This window comes from Coffea arabica, chromosome 2c (genome assembly GCF_036785885.1).
Source record: "Coffea arabica cultivar ET-39 chromosome 2c, Coffea Arabica ET-39 HiFi, whole genome shotgun sequence".
Classification (NCBI taxonomy): domain Eukaryota; kingdom Viridiplantae; phylum Streptophyta; class Magnoliopsida; order Gentianales; family Rubiaceae; genus Coffea; species Coffea arabica.
The window spans coordinates 6567750-6587822 of record NC_092312.1 but is presented as its reverse complement, the minus strand read 5'-3'; the positions used below and the strand labels follow the sequence as shown (position 1 = coordinate 6587822).

At 36.0% G+C, this 20073-nt stretch overlaps 4 protein-coding genes and 1 non-coding gene across 6 annotated transcripts; 2 read left to right on the top strand and 3 right to left on the bottom strand.

Annotated features, from left to right (window-relative positions):
• The first annotated feature begins 1023 nt into the window (after positions 1–1023).
• Positions 1024–4714, top strand: LOC113725474 (actin). Its single transcript, XM_027248654.2, has 5 exons — positions 1024–1408; positions 2551–2623; positions 2785–3178; positions 3755–4368; positions 4454–4714. Exons 2-5 carry the CDS (start codon positions 2564–2566, stop codon positions 4517–4519), a joined length of 1134 nt encoding a protein of 377 aa, XP_027104455.1. The 5' UTR covers positions 1024–1408; positions 2551–2563; the 3' UTR covers positions 4520–4714.
• A 139-nt stretch (positions 4715–4853) lies between these two features.
• LOC113725476 (ENTH domain-containing protein C794.11c-like) lies at positions 4854–6944 on the bottom strand. The gene is made up of 6 exons (XM_027248655.2): positions 6905–6944; positions 6668–6755; positions 6030–6104; positions 5790–5912; positions 5516–5677; positions 4854–5433 (listed from the first exon to the last, which is right to left on the bottom strand). Exons 1-6 carry the CDS (start codon positions 6942–6944, stop codon positions 5016–5018), a joined length of 906 nt encoding a protein of 301 aa, XP_027104456.2. The 3' UTR covers positions 4854–5015.
• A 288-nt stretch (positions 6945–7232) lies between these two features.
• On the bottom strand, positions 7233–12038 carry LOC113725473 (uncharacterized). Of its 2 annotated transcripts, XM_027248653.2 has the most exons (10): positions 11835–12025; positions 11599–11647; positions 11003–11109; positions 10764–10809; positions 9658–9792; positions 9435–9524; positions 9181–9312; positions 8995–9078; positions 8813–8877; positions 7233–7604 (listed from the first exon to the last, which is right to left on the bottom strand). In XM_027248653.2, the coding sequence occupies exons 1-10, from the start codon at positions 11951–11953 to the stop codon at positions 7418–7420; spliced, it is 1014 nt and encodes a 337-aa protein (XP_027104454.2). In that variant the 5' UTR covers positions 11954–12025; the 3' UTR covers positions 7233–7417. The 2 variants fall into 2 exon arrangements, with proteins under 2 accessions (XP_027104454.2, XP_071930049.1); XM_072073948.1 differs by lacking the exon at positions 8813–8877 and having other exon boundaries at positions 7346–7604; positions 11835–12038.
• Positions 12039–12112: 74 nt separating this feature from the next.
• Positions 12113–12185, top strand: TRNAK-CUU (transfer RNA lysine (anticodon CUU)). The gene has a single exon. It is a non-coding gene; the product is annotated as a tRNA-Lys (tRNA).
• Positions 12186–17858: 5673 nt separating this feature from the next.
• Positions 17859–19062, bottom strand: LOC113730496 (uncharacterized). Its single transcript, XM_027255208.2, has one exon. The coding sequence runs from the start codon at positions 18886–18888 to the stop codon at positions 18190–18192; it is 699 nt and encodes a 232-aa protein (XP_027111009.1). The 5' UTR covers positions 18889–19062; the 3' UTR covers positions 17859–18189.
• Positions 19063–20073: the final 1011 nt, after the last annotated feature.

The window sequence follows — 20073 nt, the reverse complement described above, 5'->3', positions numbered from 1 at the left end:
ATTTGATCTTTCTTTCTCGTTCGTTCCACCACTTTGAGATGAAATATATACTTAGTGTTGGGTTTGAGTTTTATCCGCCAATATTTTATTCGTTGGTATAGGTTTTATCTCATCAACCTGTCCATTTGAGGTCGGAGAATCAATAGGTCTAATTACATCTATTCTCCACATTGAGCATGGTCAAAAGAAGCAGTTATACTATATAATTCTATAGGAGGAGCATGTATGACATATAGAAACATGCTACTATTCACAAATTGTCAAAAGACCATTTGTTATCCCCGTTATGTAAACTGAGAAACCTAGACACAAAAAAAAAAAAAAGTTAAAAGATTGCCAATGGTAATATGGGGGGAAGTTCTTACAAGACCACCCCATGTGAAGAATGGTACGAGTAATGTAAGTGTAAATTGTAATGCAGCATTTGTCCAAAAAAAAAAAAAAAGAGTTGCTTATTTCACAGAAAAAGCTACTCCACTAAAGATGAAAAAGAATTGGCAGATTAGTTTCTGAGGTGCTTGTTACTAGTAGTATTATTTATGCTTTGGTTTTGGGGTTGCAACAAATTTTGATGGGTCGAGAGAGCCTCCCATTAGATAGGAGTCCACTTCCAAAATAGGACATGTGAGGTCCATAGACGCAGCAAGTGAATAGCCGCAAAATAGTTGCGGGAGAAATTGACTAATATCCACAAACAAAACCGTAACAATTGCCTCTCAAAATTCACCTGACCTCCCTCATTTCCCTCTTTGAAATTGAGAAATTTTGTAGTACATTATCATGTCCGCGTTCAACTAACATCTGTCTCTAGTCCATTTTAAATCCCAATCATTTCCCCACCGTCAACTTAAAACCAACGTCCAAATCAAAATAAAAAAATGTTTTTGGGAGATAATCTCCAAGCTCCGAATTAAAATTAGGATATACAATTAGAATAGAAAGAGATATTAGTAGCAAAAACTAATATGTAGGAAAAAAAAAATTGATCTATTGGTACTAATATGTACAGAGCGGGAGGGGGAGAGGTAGGGGTCTGAGGGGAACCGGAAAAAGAGAGAAAAAATGAAAGAAAAAGCGGAAAAGGAGGCGGCAGTGGACACCACGAAGAGGAGGAAGAAATTATAGCCCCCACGATCGCTACGTGTCATCCCTGTCCGCACATCCAGACTGTTGGAGGCCATCCAACGGTCCAGATTCGTCGCCCTTCCTCATTATAATCCCTCAAATTTCTCGGTTCCCAAGTGAGAACACGGGAGCGCAACTCATTTAGCTGTACGTTTTTTTACCCCAATCCACAGTGCTAAGGAGGAGGAGGAGGAGGAGGCCATTTCCTCCACCCACCATTTTCTGTTCTATTATTATCTCCTTTTCGTTTGCCCTCAATCATCTCTTTTACGCACTCGAAAAGGTATACTATTTCCTTTCATTTTGCACAATTGCTCCTCATTTTATATCTTTAGACTTTTGAATCGGTGCATTTGTTGTTTAATTCATTTTGCATCTGGCTTTTTTTGTACAGTGTAGCTCTTGATCTCTGATTGATCCTGCTGAGATCACGTTTCTTATGCATAAGCGAGTTTCTGAATTAATTTTTATGTTTTCTTTTTTCCTTTTCTCGCCGTGATGTGGTGTTTAAGAGATTTTTTATGCTAGTATTGATTGGCATATATTTGTGGAACGTCGAGTTTTTGGGTGAAATGCGAAATGCATGTCGCTAAAATGCTAGTCTATTTGTGGTTTTAATGGATCTTTTGCTTGCATTTTTGTTCTAGGATATGTGGGTTCTGTGCATTAATAGCATTTTTATTGAGTCTTTTCGAGAAAGACTGGGTGATTAATGAGCAATTTTTTGATAATTGTGAGCCTTCGGTTGTGTTGTTTATGCTTTTTGATCCGATCTAACTTGTGCCATTCGATTCATTGCCATTTTCTTTAATGTCGAAAGTAAAATTGATTCGAATGCATATCGTGTTTACATGATGATTATGTGCAGAATTGTACATGGATGTGCTTCTCAGTTCTTTTGAAGCTCACTCCTTTTCTTTCTTCTCTTTTTCCTCTCTTTTTATGTATATTTGTATGTTGCATGTATTTGATGAGATGTGATCGCTATTTTCTTAAAAAAATTTCTTTTTTTTTTTGAAACTTGAGCTGTTTTATGTTTTTCACTCTCTAATATTTGTTTCCACATTTTATTTTTATGTCATAATTCAGGAATTTTTATTCATTTTTTCTGTGCGTGACACGTTGGATCATCTACTTCCTCCCAAAAAAGTAGCAAAAAAGATAAAGTTCATTGTATCCAGTGCATAATATTCTATATTCTGTTATTTCCAGTCCTCCTTATGAGGTTCCTGAGTTCCTAGCCCATACCGTACTGGAACCAAAACGGAAAGGAGGGAGGGTCGAATAAAACCATTTCGTTATTCTACTAAACTGCTTCTTTCAAATAGTTTTGTATTTATTTATAGAATGGGAAAAGATAAATACGGAAACAAAAGAATATCTGGTAGTAGTGTACTGTCTTAAGAAAGCTGTGATTTTGTACAGGAGGTAGCATAAGATGGCCGAAGGAGAGGATATCCAGCCACTTGTGTGCGACAATGGGACAGGAATGGTTAAGGTACTACAGGATTTGTTTTGGTATTTCTTATTGCAGAACTAGAGTTCCAACTTTTTACGATCTTGTTCCTTGGTGATTTGAGCTTCTTTTGTGCTCTATCCCTCATCTTCAGTGTCAATTTTTTTTTATGATTTTTTTACTGTCTCTTTTGATTTTTCAAGGCTGGATTTGCTGGAGATGATGCTCCACGCGCTGTATTCCCAAGTATTGTTGGTCGCCCCCGTCACACTGGTGTGATGGTTGGGATGGGTCAGAAAGATGCCTACGTGGGTGATGAAGCTCAATCAAAGAGAGGTATTTTGACTCTTAAGTACCCAATTGAGCATGGTATTGTTAGCAATTGGGATGACATGGAGAAGATATGGCATCACACTTTCTACAATGAGCTTCGTGTGGCACCTGAAGAGCACCCTGTCCTCTTAACTGAAGCACCACTAAATCCTAAGGCTAACCGTGAAAAAATGACTCAAATAATGTTCGAGACATTCAACACTCCTGCTATGTATGTTGCCATCCAAGCTGTTCTGTCCCTATATGCTAGTGGTCGGACAACAGGTAAGCATTTTTTTTCAGCATTTGATTTACACCTTTTGGTTTCTAAATGTCTTCAACCAATCCCTCAAGGCCTCAACCCCTCCACCACCACTCCCTCAAGGCCTCAACCCCTCCACCACCACTCCCCCCCCCCCCCAAAAAAAAAAAAAAAAAAAAAAGGAGTGAAGAATGTGAAAAGAAAAAAAAAGGAATCTGGAAATAAATCTGAAAATTTTCATGACTGCATATGTTATAGGATACACTAATTAGCTGCTATAGATCGCTAAAGTATATACAGCATAAAAAGTCCAGGCCAAATATGTTATCTGGATAGCAAAAGAAAGTGCTGCTTGTGGAATACCTCCTTAATGTCCTTCCAGATATGCTGTGAAAAGTCTCTCTCAGAAAATGCCATAATTTTGAATGTTTTTGGTAGAGATTTTTTGCAGTGTAATCATGTGAATTCTCATAAATCTATTTGGGACCAGCTTTTGGATGCTTTAGAGTCAATAGGAAATTCTCAGAAAAGGTCATGAATATCAAATGTGGTTTCTTTCTATGTTTAACCAATGCTTTGCTGTCATGATCTTGTTGCAGGTATCGTGTTGGACTCTGGTGATGGCGTCAGCCATACCGTTCCCATCTATGAGGGTTATGCCTTGCCACATGCCATCCTCCGTCTTGACTTGGCTGGTCGTGATCTCACTGATCACCTAATGAAGATCCTCACTGAGCGTGGTTACTCTTTCACCACCACAGCAGAGCGGGAAATTGTGAGAGATGTGAAAGAAAAACTGGCATACATTGCACTTGATTATGAGCAGGAGATAGAGACTTCAAAAACTAGTTCTTCTGTAGAGAAGAGCTATGAATTGCCTGATGGGCAGGTGATTACCATTGGTAATGAGCGCTTCCGATGCCCTGAGGTCCTCTTCCAGCCTTCAATGATTGGAATGGAAGCTGCAGGAATCCACGAAACCACTTACAACTCCATCATGAAGTGTGATGTTGATATAAGGAAGGACCTTTACGGAAACATTGTACTCAGTGGTGGTTCTACAATGTTTGCTGGCATTGCTGATAGGATGAGCAAAGAAATTACAGCATTAGCTCCCAGCAGCATGAAGATCAAGGTGGTGGCACCACCTGAGAGAAAGTACAGTGTCTGGATTGGAGGATCCATCTTGGCATCACTCAGCACCTTCCAACAGGTTTGTTACCTTACATACAAAACAAGATGATTGTTTGCTTTAATTAGGAATTCTTTGGTTAATATATTGCTTGCTTTGTTTGCAGATGTGGATTGCAAAGTCAGAATATGATGAATCTGGTCCCTCAATCGTGCATAGAAAATGCTTCTAATTTTGCGGGAAAGTGTTGAATGATATTTTAGTTGCGGGTCAGATATGCAGCTTGCAAGATTATATTTTAGCTTTGTTCTCTTAACTTGTGATTCTCGTTCTGAGTTGATAGCCTTGAGATGGCGAGGAGTTGATTGCTGGATGTTCCGACTGTTTTATTGTGTTCAATGTAGAAGTTTCAACTGTTTCTATCTGATCTCTCTCTCTCTCTCTCTCTCTCTCTCTCTCTCTCTCTCTCTCTGTGCATCTGGTGAAGCCCTGCCTCTTGGTTTTTGTTTGTTTGTTCGGATTGGGATTTCACTCGAAACTTTTCCCTACCGTGAACATTGAACTGATTTAACTCTAGATAAAACCTGATTTTCACTTTTTTAAAGCATAAGACAATATCTTATCGTACAACTCTGATTCTGCTATAGAATACTAAAGGAGATGACATGTCAACTACAAAATCATAGTGTTTACAGGAACTTCCTTTTAAGAAGTACCGTGCAAAGGTTTCACCCTGAGGAAAGCAGGGAGACTAGAGCTTGATCTTCTTTGCCGTAGAAGGGATGATCATTCTCTTCAAAGGTTCTGTTGGCGTCGGAATTTTGTGCTGGGTTTTCGGTTGTTAAATTTCTGTGCCTATTACGAATCTCCTGCGCATTTGGAATCCTTTCGTCGTCTGCAGCCAACAGAGCGTCTTCAGTGCTTTGACGTTCACAAAAGTGAGAATGACATCTCAAATATTTATCGGAATATGCACATTTCGAACTCTCATCTGTTAAGATTGATCGTTCACAGAAACTCCCAAACCCTTTAATCCCCACTGTTAATTTTTGCTCTCTTGCTCTCTCTTCCTTGAGAAATGACCCGTCCTTGATCAGCTTCAGCACTCTTTCAGCCTTTTTCTGCACACTTAATCCCCAATCGAACCTGCATAGGAGATGATTTTATAGCTCCAATAATCATATCTTATTTGCTTTGTACAACAAGCCACGGGATTAATTAAACGAACCCCTTCTCATCTATGTAAGACAAATTTGCCATCTCTCTGATGATATCTCGATCACCTTGAAATTCCTCTGCAACTCTTGCTGGTCCATGCGTGAGGAGGTGTTCCAGCAACATCATCGCCTGGTAGGCCGCTCGCCAATTGTGTCTATCATAGTTCTGCAACCTGCATCAAATCAAAGACGCGTAGAACTCGTTTATATAAAGAACTTCTGCATGATTGCTTGTGAAGCTTATGCAAAGCCAGACAAAATCATTTAGCCAACCAACGGAGAAACCTTCTATGCAGAACATCAACGATTCTCCAATAATCATCAACTTCAAAGGCAGCACGTGATATAAGTCTCATCGTACGTGCGTCCGGTGCTGAGGAATCTCCATTTGTGGCTTCTTCTGTCGATCTTTCAGCCCAAAAAAAAAAAAGAAATTGACAAGCAAAAAAATTAATCGAACAGACTAAAACGGCAGAAAAAAAAAAAAGATATATTATCTACAGATGCATACAAAGAAAACCTTACAGTTGAGCTGGTGTAACATCAAGAAGAGCCAATCGGGCAACCTTGATTTTGTCCTTGAAGAAGAACGACGCTTGCCTTTTGAATTCATGCAAGAAATGACCATCCATGTTGGTCCTTTCAAGATTAATGAATCATTTATGTAATGGAAATGAGCCTTTAAAGATTGATCTCATTCAAGTCTTTTACGTACACATGGAATGAAATGCAACTACTCCATTACAAAAACGATTAACTATCATCAACTAATCTATAAAGTGGATTTGCACATGTAATCGGAGGTACATAAAGTTGCTTTACAAGTAAATTTATCCCAATAGAAAAGAATTTAAAATGCTAAACATTTGACGATAACTGTAAGAAAAAATGCGGCCATATCAACCTGGAAATGACTATTGTCAGTTTCGATGGCTTGGCTTGTCTTTACGTTAATGTTTGCTTCCTGGCTAACGCGTTATGGTAAATTTAACTCTTTTTTTTTTTTTTTTCCTAATCAGGATCTAGAGGTTATTACTATGGATGCTCCAAGTCAATAAAGTTACCCTCCCAAATCGTCATCCCTGTTTTCGCGCGTGAGTAGTCTAATCCAATTTGCACGTAGAACATAACCGTGAAAAATCGAACCATCCGGATTCGTTTACCTAAATTTTCCGCATTTTGAAGAAAGCAACACATGCCACGTACTCCAGTTTCGCTTGCCACTATCTTTTAACCTTCGAGGACAATAGGCTTACGAAGGAAACGTAGCGGCTGCCGGCTAGCATCACTAGTACCTTATTCACCTCAAATTCTTTCCCCTCCTTCAATCGTTCCATGGGCGGTCTTGCGAAGTAAGAACCATTGATATAGTTGCCAATCGCTCTTCAAGCTTACTCTACCAGCCTTTTTCCCTTTCTCTGTTTTTGGTGAAAATTGCATCTACAATCGCATGCGGCCTAGCCAAAAATGGCACGTCCAATGGAATCAAGGGCAATATTTCCTTTAAAAGAACGAGAGCACATGTCACAAGGATGACGTATAATGGGCTTCAAGCAAATAGCACTACTAGTATGGCATACAATGGATTTTCAGAAACAACAGGGGAGCACTCTTGCTTGGCCCCAATTTTGCCCCACCAGTCCATACAAAACTCCGTTGTTATCCCTCGCAAGTTATCCCAGAGTAAAATCAATTTAAAGAAAAAAAAAGAAAAGAAAAAGACAAATCTGAGTGCTAATCAGTTAGTTTTATATCAAATTTGATCAGATCACTTTGCAAAAACCTATGACGTAAGAAAAGCAAGACCTCCAGCTACCTACTTACGTATGTCCGAGTAAGCCTTTCTCTTCTGAGTTTAAGATATGAGATACTCATACTACAACTCCCTGATGCATCTATCCCAGGCTGCAAACTCAGCCATAGATCTTCCAAATTCCAGTTCTATACCCCAAAGACATCAGTCCCATCTCCCATAACATGTTGGGAATACTTGCCATGTTAATCTTTGATCCCGGAATTTCGGACCAATTTACAGATATCTCGACCATTGGGATATGAAATGTATTGCACAAGTAGACCAATTCCACATCAAAACACCACCTGTAATAGAAATTGTAATTTAGCTACCGCATGGGAAAAGTCAGACTTGCAAAAGAGAAGGCAAGGGGGGGAAAAATCGAAGTTACAACAGTATAATGGTAAAACAAGAAGTACAGATATACAAACAAAATGCATCTATATGAGTTTAATCTTAACCTCCATTGAAGCAATTTCATTTCAGATCTTAAAGGCAATTCTTTTGTCCTTAGCATCTTACATTTAGACAAATTCATAATCTCGTCAACCAAGACATAAACACCTTCCAATTTCCTATTTCTTCAGAATACCTATCCTTGAAAGATTACTATATTAGGCAAACAAGAACCATATCACCTTTTACATTATGAGACATCTAAGCGTAGGGCATGTTTCAGGACAATTGTGCACTCATCCAGAAAACAGAACCTGAATTCAATCAAAACAGATGCAGCATCACTCCATAAGCAACTGAAATGGGCTGGCCTAGCAATCATGTCCTTAAATCCCAGAGTCCATTGTTACTAATTTAAGATGGGAACATTGACTATCAATATATGATGATGATGATGATGGCAATGGAAACTAGAAGCATGAGGTTTTAGTCCTCTTTGCCTCAATAGCCTTGCAATCGTGTCTTGTTCCAGGCTAGATTACTAAGTTCAGCAATATTTGAAAAGCATGTCTGTAACTCACTCTCATTCTGACTCTCACCTATTTCCTGTATCTTCTCACAAATTTGGATCCATATGTTGAACAAATGATGCTTAAGAATTCTACACTCTTCACTAATTTGTTGTGTGCCAAGATACTGTATACATGAATAAAGCTCAAATAGCACAATCTGAACAGCTCCAGTATGTTATGCAAAGGAGACACACTTGTCTCCCTTTCATTCAACCTTCAAATTAACCCACACCCACGTTGTACACATCACATAAAAGATCAATCCAGTATCACAAAATGGTAGTGTTCCTGTCTTTATCAACTGAAGCCTAACAGATTGTAGAAAAATTAACCAGTCATATTCAGTACGACACGAAGACCAAGCAAATATGAGAGGGAACAATAAATCATTATTCAAAATTTTAAGAGGAAATGCTAGTTATCCAAAGCACAAAAAAATAAAAAATAAATAAACTTGTGGTAGTGCACTACTACCATAATTGAAGGAGAAAGCCAGGTTCCTAGTTAGCAGATTAAAGTCAAAGATGGAAAAAAACTAATAGCACCTTTTCAAACGGATGTTTGTGAAAAGCTTCCGGGCAGCAGCCCTAGTAAACATCTTAAAACCACACTGGCAAAAGAGCAATTAGTTAAAACTAAACGAAGAGCATAATCCTGCAATTTTGAGAAGGGAATCAAGAGACAAAGATGGAGAAAACTTAAATCAATTTATGGACCATAATCTAACCTGTGTATCCCGGATACCAGAGCCAACAGCCAACATAACCACAACGTGGAAACCCTTCATCAAAAAATTGCGGTACCACTTCCTCTGAAGCACAATTAAAACAGCTTTTACTTGCCTAGAAATTGTACAATCATATTTGATGGAACAATATTGACATTGCATAAAAATAAATTAACAAGACTCAACTGTGGCCAGAGCCTGTTCCTCGAGATGAGCACGAGAACCAATTGCAGCAACTAGGACATCTGCTATTCTTAATGTTGAATCACTAGCTATAGATTGTCCAAATTCATGTCCCTTCCTAGCAACTGCAATGATCTGATGGCTTATTATTAGATATATCATAAAAACTCAGCTATAGAGAAACAAAAGACAATAATATAAATACATGAGAAATTTAACTGAGCACAAGTTGTTTGAAGTCATACCCAACTACCTACCTGATTTTCAAGCTTTTCAAGGTCAGTTACTTTTGTTGCACCATCAGCATCAAGCATTAGAAGGATTTCACCACGAGAGTGCAGCATTCCCTGTTTTACAATGCTTTCACAGAAGCAAAAAGCTTTAATCAGTTGCTACTAGAGGTCAAATTACAAACAGAGAGAAAAGAAGTAACATCACCATAAATAGTTAAGGATGGATAGATAGCTCGATTGGACTCACTTTTCGTATAGCTTCTCCCTTCCCATGGTTCCTTCCCAGAAGAATTACTCTAACGTTCTCTACCAAGTATCTTTTGACATAATCAAAAGCTACCCTTGTTGTTCCATCAGCACTTCCATCATCAACAATTATCACCTAATCCAACATAAATTCATCCAGACAGGAGTAGAGTCACTTGGATGATATAGAAAGCATGAAATATCAAGCCAATGTAGCACTTTAAAGGACAAGAGTATCATATTCCCTTCTTTTTACTGCATTGTCCTCAAACTAACTCATAAATAAGAACTTTGGAACGAGGCATTGTACAATCCAAAAATATATAAATCTGACAGGAGCAAGTCAGGGTATTGCATGCCACAAGCTATAAAGGTTCCGCCAGGATTCACTTTTGACTCAACTACAGGCCCTTAGTCAGCAAAAGGAACATGCAAATCTCTGCTAATTGAAATCCATTTAACATCAACATCCACCACAGGAAAGCCAATCCACAATTGAACACTGCTGCTCTTGAGTTCACTTTGTTTGGTAGGTACTGTAAAAATCATATTCAAAAGACACTTGAAAGTGGAACGATTTGGTAAAGCAGACTGACAGCTTCAATTTCCCTTCAGATTTGGCAGTCTAGAATAACTCCTCAGTCATACTCAATAACTAACACAGGTTTTCTTAAAAATTATCTTTGTAAAAAGCATAACTGTTGGCAAAATTTGTTGCAATTACAACTGTAATAGCTGTTTTTGAATCACTAATCCAAATTAGCAGAGCAGTAAGGTTCTATTTGTACATTTCTTTCATCAAGAAAAACATAAAATGATGATAGCTTATTCACCACTACAAGAAGCAACCTTTCAGAAAGTAGCAAAACACATAACCACATCACAACTGGGTGCTCAAAAAAACTTCTTTCACTATACTCCTCCACTCTGCAACAGCAGCAGTTCCACTATCTGCCCTTGTCTTCACAAGATTTAAGTTACCTTTTATAGATGAAACCTATTGTTTATACAGTTTTACCTACAAGTCTTTTTGAGATGCAGAAGCTGATAAAATCAATCAACTTCATACATTTAAATGCAGAAAACAGACAAGTTCTATAATTTTACCTCATATGTGAAAGACTTGTCCTTTGCCGCACGCTGTTGAAGATAACTAGCAAAAGGATCAAAGTTATGATGCATATCAGATCAATTCATATTCCCAATAACTAATCAAAAATACCATCCATTGAAGATACAAAATACTAGAAAAAATTATCTCAAAATGAATACTGGAATTAGAAATGGAAGAGAGAGAGAGAGAGAGAGAGAACAAGTAAAATAAAATTTGCTAAGCCTCAGCTCACTTTAAGGTTTCATCAAGAGTTCCAGCAAGCCTATTTTCTTCATTGTAAGCGGGAACAATCAAAGATATGTACTTCTCAGCGGAATCAAAAATATGAGGACAAGGAACCTGGAAGGGAAGACATATAATAGTCAATTTACTGAACATAGATATGACTCATTAAGTTACAACTACACCACTATCAGCTCGTAATGTTGATCACTTATCCCCCAAACCCCCAAAAAAATAATAATAATTGTAATGTTGACCCCTAAACCAGTATTCCTTTGGCTCCAAATCAATCTCCCCAATTAGCGGCAGAATTGCATCCTGAGGAATTGAAACATGTTCCTAGAGTTCAACAGGAAATTAACGGAAAGGGAAAGAGTAGAAGAGACAGACACAACAATTGAACTATAAGTTGCAGATGAGTTCTCTCTACTTTATAAAGTCGTCATGATAAATAGTTTCCATATATTGATAGTCAGTTGTAGCATGCTAGAAGCATCCAACTCCCTAGTTAAGAACTAATGCAAAAGCCTTCTATTTCCGTATAAAATTGCATTAAAATGTAACTTTCCCCTAGAGAACAAGAGATCTTTGTGTGTTCGAAATTACCTGGTTCAACGAATTAGGATCCTCGAAAACAGGAGGAGCTTCAACGTGGCTGCGAACAGCAATATAACATGCTCACAAATTAATGCAACCACAGAAAAAAAAAAAAAGAATAACTGTAGAAAGATCGGAGAATTAGAATAAGAAACATTAAAGTCGAATTCACCGCAGGTCTTGGTAGGAAAAGGTAGACGAAGTATAGAAGAAAAAACCAAAAGATAAAAGAGCAAATACTATACTTGTGATTGAATCTTCTCCGGAAAGTTTCCAAGACCATAGCAGAAACTACTCCAAATGCTAACATTATTGCTACAATCAAAAGCACCTCGAACGCCGTCCAGATCACAGCTCCTCCCATCTTATTTTCCTTCCTCTGTTTGGGCAGTTTCGACGCATCGACCAATTTGATGGAAAACCGTGCAGAAGACTGCGGCTTAGCAGTTAGCCCCAAATCCAATCCCTTAGAATTTTATTTACATTGAACTAAATTAAAATGGAGGTCAAACCTTCCCAACAAGCCCGTCTAGCTCAGTCGGTAGAGCGCAAGGCTCTTAACCTTGTGGTCGTGGGTTCGAGCCCCACGGTGGGCGTGTGTATTCTTTGTTTTCTTCATCCATTTTGTTTTCCCGGAAAATTTGAAACGATGATGTAATCTTAGTTATTTAGTATTTACTCATTACGTCCACAGTCCCACAGTCTGATGGATATTGGACCTTGCAGGATGAGTCCAATCTGTTGCTTACTCCAAAAGTGAAAAGGATTCCATTGCTTGGTCCAAAAGTGATTTGCTTCACTTGTGTCCTCTTCTCATGTCGGCCCAACAATGCCATCTGGGCTTGCTACAGAAACTCTTTAATTTTCTTCATTTTTTTTAATTGCTCTGTTGGAATCTATCAGTTTTTCAAATACTAAACTCCGTTTGAATTGGCCTTTTTTAACAAACAAGCTTTTGAAATACAATACTATAATAATACACAATAATTCAAAAAACATTTCATCCATATAATATATTAAATATTTCAAAAAAAATTTCATATACAATGCTACAGTAAAATTTTTCAAAAACACCCCCAAAAACTGGTAATCCAAAAGTACTCTAAAAGGTACTCTAAAATTTTTTAATGTTTAAAAAATATTTCAAAATATATTCAAAAAACTCTACTACTCTTAAATATCCCAATATATACTCTAAAAAGTAAAAACTCTGTTACAGTTAAAAATTTTAAAAACATATCCAAAAATAGATAATCCAAACGGATTCTTAGAAATATTCTTGAAAACAACTCCACAAAGCCAATCAGAGATATTTCTCCCAATCCCAGTTGCTTCAGGGAAAAATAAAGGAAAAAGATTTTGTATAATATTAAAGTAAACGTAACTCGTTACTTCAATTCTGTTTTAGGTCATTAAGTCCAGAAATTAATTGCAAAAATCATTAAAAGATTCGAAGCAACTGACCACTGTTAATCTTAATTAGGCCACCTGCATATTTATTCGATCACGCAAAACGAATTGTGTAATAATTGGTTTCACGTAGAGGGACATGCTGAATGCTTAATCGGTGCTTTGCACGGTAGACACGTGAAGGTCCTGTTTAATGAAAGGGAATTTTTAGAAAGACATGAATATGGTGGTGGGTTCAAATATTTATGTGCACTCGAATGTTTGTATATGCAGTCCAATAAGTTTTTTTTTTCCTTTAACAATGTATAAGATTGTAAAGTGGATTCATGTAAAAAATTTGTTGTGATTAACTGATAATTGGATTTGCAGGCACCGTCTGTCAAGAAAGGATTAAAATCAGTAGTGTTCGTTTTACTTGGATTTGTTGGATAGGATTAGAGCTGTACACGAATTGAGCCGCTCGTGAGCTCAACTCGAGCTCGAGTTCAAAAACATTAAATTCGTTGGCTCGCGATGTCAATTGTGTATATTTTTATTTTTTTATTTTAATAGTAAAATTACATATACGTCCATAATATTTTATTATTTGTTAAAAAAATTATTATTTTATTTATTTTTTAAAATAAAATAATTATTTTTATTTTTTAAAATAAAAACAATTATTATTATTTTTTATTTTTTAAGCTTGAGCTCGACTAGAATTTGAGTCGAACTCGAGCTCGAGTTTGATATTTTGAGTTTGTCGAGTTTGAATTTCATAAAATTAAATAAGAGACTCAGCTCGATTAAGTCAAAACTCGACTTCGATTCGACTTATTTACACCCTTAGATAGGACTTAGGCAGGGTGATGGAGGGAAAAATTCAAAAGAAATAAGGAAGCAGGGGTGGCAAGTTGCAAGGCCGAGATCCCAGGTCCCCAACACCAAAGAAGCATCGTCGAACACAACTCAACTTTCACCATTTTCACAATTATGTTAAGGGAAAATCGTTCAAAACGTCCCTTACATTTTACAAAATAACTTTTTTCATCCCTCGCTTTTAAAAATGTAATTTTACGTTCCTTACAAATTCACATTGGTAAAATTTGGTCCCTACCTAGGTTTCCGACTAGTTTTTTGTCAGAATTCACCACGTGCCTTGTACGTAATCATATTTTAATGGCAAATTTGTCATATCAAATTTTATATAATTCGATTTATAGTCTCTCACATTTCATAAAATAAATTTTTTTCGTCCCTTACATTTCACAAAATGAATTTTTTCATCCTTCACATTTCTCAAAATGAATTTTTTTTATGTTTTATTGATCATGTGTGTGAATAAATTTTTTAAAAAATATATATATATTTATTTGATTTCACTTGAGCAATACGAATAGTGTGTAATATATCTCTATTTGATTTCACATGCTATTTGTACTGTTCAAGTGAAATCAAATAGATATATACATTGGTTTAAAAAATTATTAGTTTTTCACTTATACTCATTTTCTTTTACTCAAAATTTGAAAATAAAGAAGGCATTTAATCCTTAAATATTATCAAGTGTTTATATCAAATTAAATTTGGATAGAAAAAGTAAACAAAAGAAAAGTATGACAAAAAGAAATAAGTGATTGGCACTTTCAAATTTTAACAAAATCACAAGGCAAATAATTCAACCGTTAGTCTTAAAAGTGTCGAGTAGAAATTTCAGATTTAAACTGAAATTTGTTAGCACAATTGTAGAATTCGAGTTAGGACCCATTAATTAGATGACCTTATGATACAACTCAATAAATAAATTATTACCAAAAGAGAAATGTCACAAATATTGAATAGGTTTAAATGGTAAAATCATATAAATATATACATGGGTTTCAAACAAAATTATTAGTTTTAAACATCTTTATTTATCTATTGAATAACATGTGTATAACTACGATTAACATGTTTAGATGAAATTCAATAGAGATAAATTACATGTTATTTATACTGTTCAGGTAAAATCAAATAGACATATACGTGGATTTATAGAAAAAAAAGCTATTCGTATACATGATCAATGAGGGTTGAAAAAATTCATTTTGAAAAATATGAGAGATGGAAAAATTCATTTTTTCAAATGTGAGGAACGAAACAACTCATTTTGTAAAATGTTAGGGATGAAAAATTCATTTTGTGAAATGTGAGGGACTATGAATCAGATTATGTAAAAATTTGATTTGACAATTTTGCCCTTAAAAAATAATCACATGCAAGTCACATGGTGGATTCCGACCAAAAACTAGTTGGAAACCTAGGTAGGGACTAAATTTGGTCAATGTGAATTTGTAAGGGACGTAAAATTACACTTTTAAAAATGAGAGACGAAAAAAGTCATCTTGTAAAATGTGAGGAACGTTTTGAACGATTTTCCCTTATGTTAATTGAAAGCCATGGCAATATGGCAAAGGGATAATTTCAGAAATTCCTCCTGAGGTTTCTAATAATTTCACTGAGCTCCCCCGAGCTTTGAAAAATTACACTTACCTCTCTTAATTTGATAGTTTAGTAACAAAATCTTAAAATAACATTGATTTGGTCAAATTTTTAAATGAATATCGAAAAATGCCCCTGTGTAATGAGTTTTAATTTATTTTCCTATACAATTATAAGATTATCTAGTATAATTATAAGGAAAAGATGCTAAATTTTCATATCCATACCTACTATTTGATAAACAACTATAATAATAATTCTATTACTATGATAGGATACTTTTGATGGTACTTTATTATGAATTTAGATTTATAAGATAGAAAAGAAAATGTTGAAACAATTCATTTAGAGTTTATGAATTTTTTGGGTAATGGGATTATTAATAATTTAGTGGTGATTTTGGGCCATTTTTTTTTATTTATTGTTAATTTTAGTACCAAAAAATAGAAAACAAAGATCAGCAGAAATATTAAATAACATATAAAATTAACTTGTCAAAAAAATCATTTGTTTGACATTTGATTACAATAGAAAATAGAAGCAATAGTGGAAGTTCTACAGTTTTATTGGTGAAAAATTAAAAAAAAAGGAATAAAGAGGAAAAAGAATGAAAAAATAATTTTAAAACTCATTCTAAGTATAAGTATACCAAATAAGGGAATTTCAATAAAATATTTAAAGGTAAAATTATCATTTTAAATAACAAAAAAGGTATGTGTAATTTTTCAAATCTCATGAGAGCTCAATGAAATTATCAGTAACCTTAGGGAGGTTTCTGAAATTATCCCTACGGCAAGGGAGAAAAAAAGACCACCTCAATTCATGTGATCAAGAAAGCTGATGGAGAGATGAGATGGGCCTTCACAAACCGAATGATTAAAGTAAAGAGGGGGAACATGCAAACGAAAGAAGCTTCTTCTTTTCTCTCCAACCTTTAACAGAGACCATAAATAAAAGCCTTCCAAGAAGGCCAGTGGCAAATATTCATGGGCGAGCATCCTGCATGCCCCCATGGTCGGCCCTCCACAGTACACAGTACACACTGCATATTCTTTAACTTTCTCCCATCATCACATCCTGACCTTTCGCACTTGAGGCTATCATTCATGTAACGTAAACATACATTCATCCCGTGTTGCCTAATTTTATGCTGCCTTCAAAATCACCGTAAGGTTAACAAGTTCAACCCCTTTTGGCTAGAAGAAGACTACTGGCCATGTTGATCTGTCACTTTTTGCAATAACTTTGTTAAGGTTTTTCACAACATTTTTCTTTTAAAAAGTTTTTTTTTTTTTTGGAAAAAAATGAAGGAAATATTTCAGTTGCAGTAATTGTTTTCAAACATAACAACAACTAGTTTGGTCGAGCAAAGGATGGCACGCCTAATTGGCAATGTAAGTAGCAGAATTAAGAGAGCAATGTTGCGGTTAAATTACATAATTAGTGGACTATTAAGCTACCTCCATCCACTAACTCGACGCCCACTTGAAACTGTTGACAGCAGATTCTCACCTTCTTAAAAGGTGAACTTTTTTAACTTTTCGAGAAGCGTTTACTAACCTAATGCAGTTATTCCAGTTGAAGTAGTAAAGAAGTAAATACTAGTACTATATTAAACACTGAAAACTTGTTGTCTAGTGATTAATTTTACCGGGTTGTGACTTCAGCCTTTGGCTTTCATTTCACGGGTAGATCTCTGCTCGAGTCACGAAAAAAACAGTGTTCATTGTCGGACAATATTCAGACTGACGCAGGATTGAATGAAATGACTAGATTATTATTTTTTTCTGTTTGCATGAATCCATGCTCCCAATGGATGCAAACACCATAAGATATACACTATATCAAGTTTATGAGAACTATCTCTTAATTAACTATGAACGCTAAGTACCAACTTGATGCCACAAACATTTCTGCTGTTGTCCGATGATTGCCTCTGCTAAAACAGAAGCATATGCTCAAGATATGAAGTACACTGAAAATTGATGCTTATGATTAGAAAATTGAACCGTTCCAACACAAAAATTTGTAGTTTCTTGCATACACTACTTGTTAATTAGATTATTGGCCCCACGATTTTTTGGTAGCTTTTGTTGCATTCTGCACCTAATCAATACTTGACATTAATTTCAGAGCAAGTAAGGCCCCTGGTCGATTAAATTCCAAGTACTTGAGACTACACAACAACAAGCGTCCTATAGTATAGTCTGCACATCATTCATCAGCTTTGGTCACCAACTTAATTGGCAGTTCTTTTTTTTTTTTTCATTTTCTTTTGCAAAAGATTGGCATTGATCTCATGAGCTTGCTCAAAGGGAAAAAATTCGAAAGAAGTGAATTTGTTGAGATCTGAAGAAACTGATCCACTCGCAATTTATGCAGGTCTAATCACGCATCTCTTAGCAGGAACGTGGACTTATGAACATTGTTTATAGATATGGCAGGTTCACAAGTACAAAAATTCTTCTAGCCCACGAGAAAAGGAAAAAGTAACTACAAAGTCTTTAGTTCACCTCTAAAACCTGCAATTTATTCTGCTAGTTTACAGTCAAGAAAGATACAGAAAACTAAAATCCCCCAAAAAATTAATCAATTCCCGCCCACCCCGAAGATATAAAACTAGTATTTTTCCAATAAAAGCATGAAAAGAAGAAGAAGAAGAAGAAAGACAACAAAGGATGGTAGTCTTCAGAGGAACGGATAAAGAAAAGATCATGGAAAGAAACATGCCTAGTGAACCATGGCAACAGGAGGTGAATAATTGATGCTTCTCTGATTAGGCAAGGCAAGCATAGCGGTATGATCCAAGAAATCATTGAGTGCAACCACAGATTGCAGTATTGTCCTCAGATCATCCGCAAATGAAAAACCCATGTTCCCAATTCTCCTCACTGCATAAACATAAAATGTAATGGCACCTTTCCTGAATTTAAATCTAGCCATTTCGCATCCGGTCTGACCCCTTATAAGCTTCTTGTTTACTTCACCGAGTGGGATTTCTGGCGGCCAAACTCTGTCCACAGCAGCCTTCATATTCTCAGACTCGAATACAAAAACAACCACTTTAGACTTCTTTGTCCCAAGGCCAAGCGTCAGAGTGTGCCATGCATGGTGAGCCAAGATCGTGAAATTTGTCGGCAAGAATGCGGTAGTTGAAGGAAAAGGCTGCTTCCCGTTTGTCTTTTCTTGGTTTTGTTGGTGGTTGAGGTTGAGTGTCGGTGGAAGTGAGAGGAGGCGCAAGAATTCAAGAGGCCTAGCGCGCCGGATTGTGAAGGATTTAACAATAAACTGGCCACCAAACCGAAGCCCTTTAACTTCAGAGCTAGGCTTGAATGCAGCAAGGTCTGATGAGGTGGTGGATTTGGAGGTTTGATCATTCGGGTGCTGGTGTTTTGGTTTCTTGTTCTTCTTTTTCTCTTTTTCTTCCATGGATGAGGAGGAGGAGGAGTGGTTGAAGCGGCGTTGATGGTGGATTGGACTGCTTTTGGTCTTTGCGAAATGATAACTAGCAACCAATCTTCAACTTTTGATGATATGTTATACTCTGTAGCTAATCCTACACCTTTTCCTTTATCCGTATTTTTTATTGAGATGGTATATGGCAGTATCTTCTTCTACTATCTAAAAGGAAAGTCCACTTTTATAAACTTTATCGTCCAACAATTATTACTAGTTTGGTGACTCTTCTGTGTACTCCTTCCGTCCCACTTTGATAGTCTTGTATTCTTTTTTCATCTGTCTCAAATTACAGTCCACTTTTCAATTGAAGAATGTAGTTATATTTTAATTTTCTTAAAATACCCTTATTCAATGTAAGTAGTTGTTACTATAAACCTATCCCATTTAATGAGAATTAATTCTTTTTTTACCATCAATTCAAGTTTTCATAAAGTTGTACCATATTTAATATGAGAGTATTTTAAAAAAATAGCAATCTAAATTTACTTTTTTTTAACCTGTGCGAAAAAAGAAACAGAACTATCAAAGTAGGACAGAGGGAGTACTTCATAATTTATTGTTGGTTTCTCTCTCTTTTTTTTCTTTTGGCTCTTTATTGTTGGTTTCTGGTACACTGAATTTGTGGACTCCAAAAAAAAAATTAAAAAAAAAATCGATGACTAAAGTCAAAAACGCAATTGCGAATCTGTGATGTGAATAATACGTTAGCAAGAGATGTAATGTAACTCGTTTGATTGGGATTTACACCAAGGACGAGTACGAAAATTGAAGTTTGGGATTTACAACAAGGAGGAGCACGAAAATTGAAGTTCGCGTTGTCTGGCTCGATTGATGGAATAGTTTGAGGGGGCTCACGTTGCGGCTGGAATGTGTTTGATGGTTAATGATTTGGATGTAATTTATGAAATGTAATGAAATAGTATTCAGTAATCAGTAAGCCACTATCTTTTACTAATACGATATAGAATACCTCTAATATATACATACATATATACACACACACAATTCCAAAAGAAAGAGAAGAGCAAAACTTTATAGAGAGACATGTACCCAATCTAATTGTACAATTTCTAAAATAAAATTACTAACCAAAAACTACGTGCAGTCAAAAGCTACATCAATCAAACAGATATATGAGATTACTAAATTATTAAG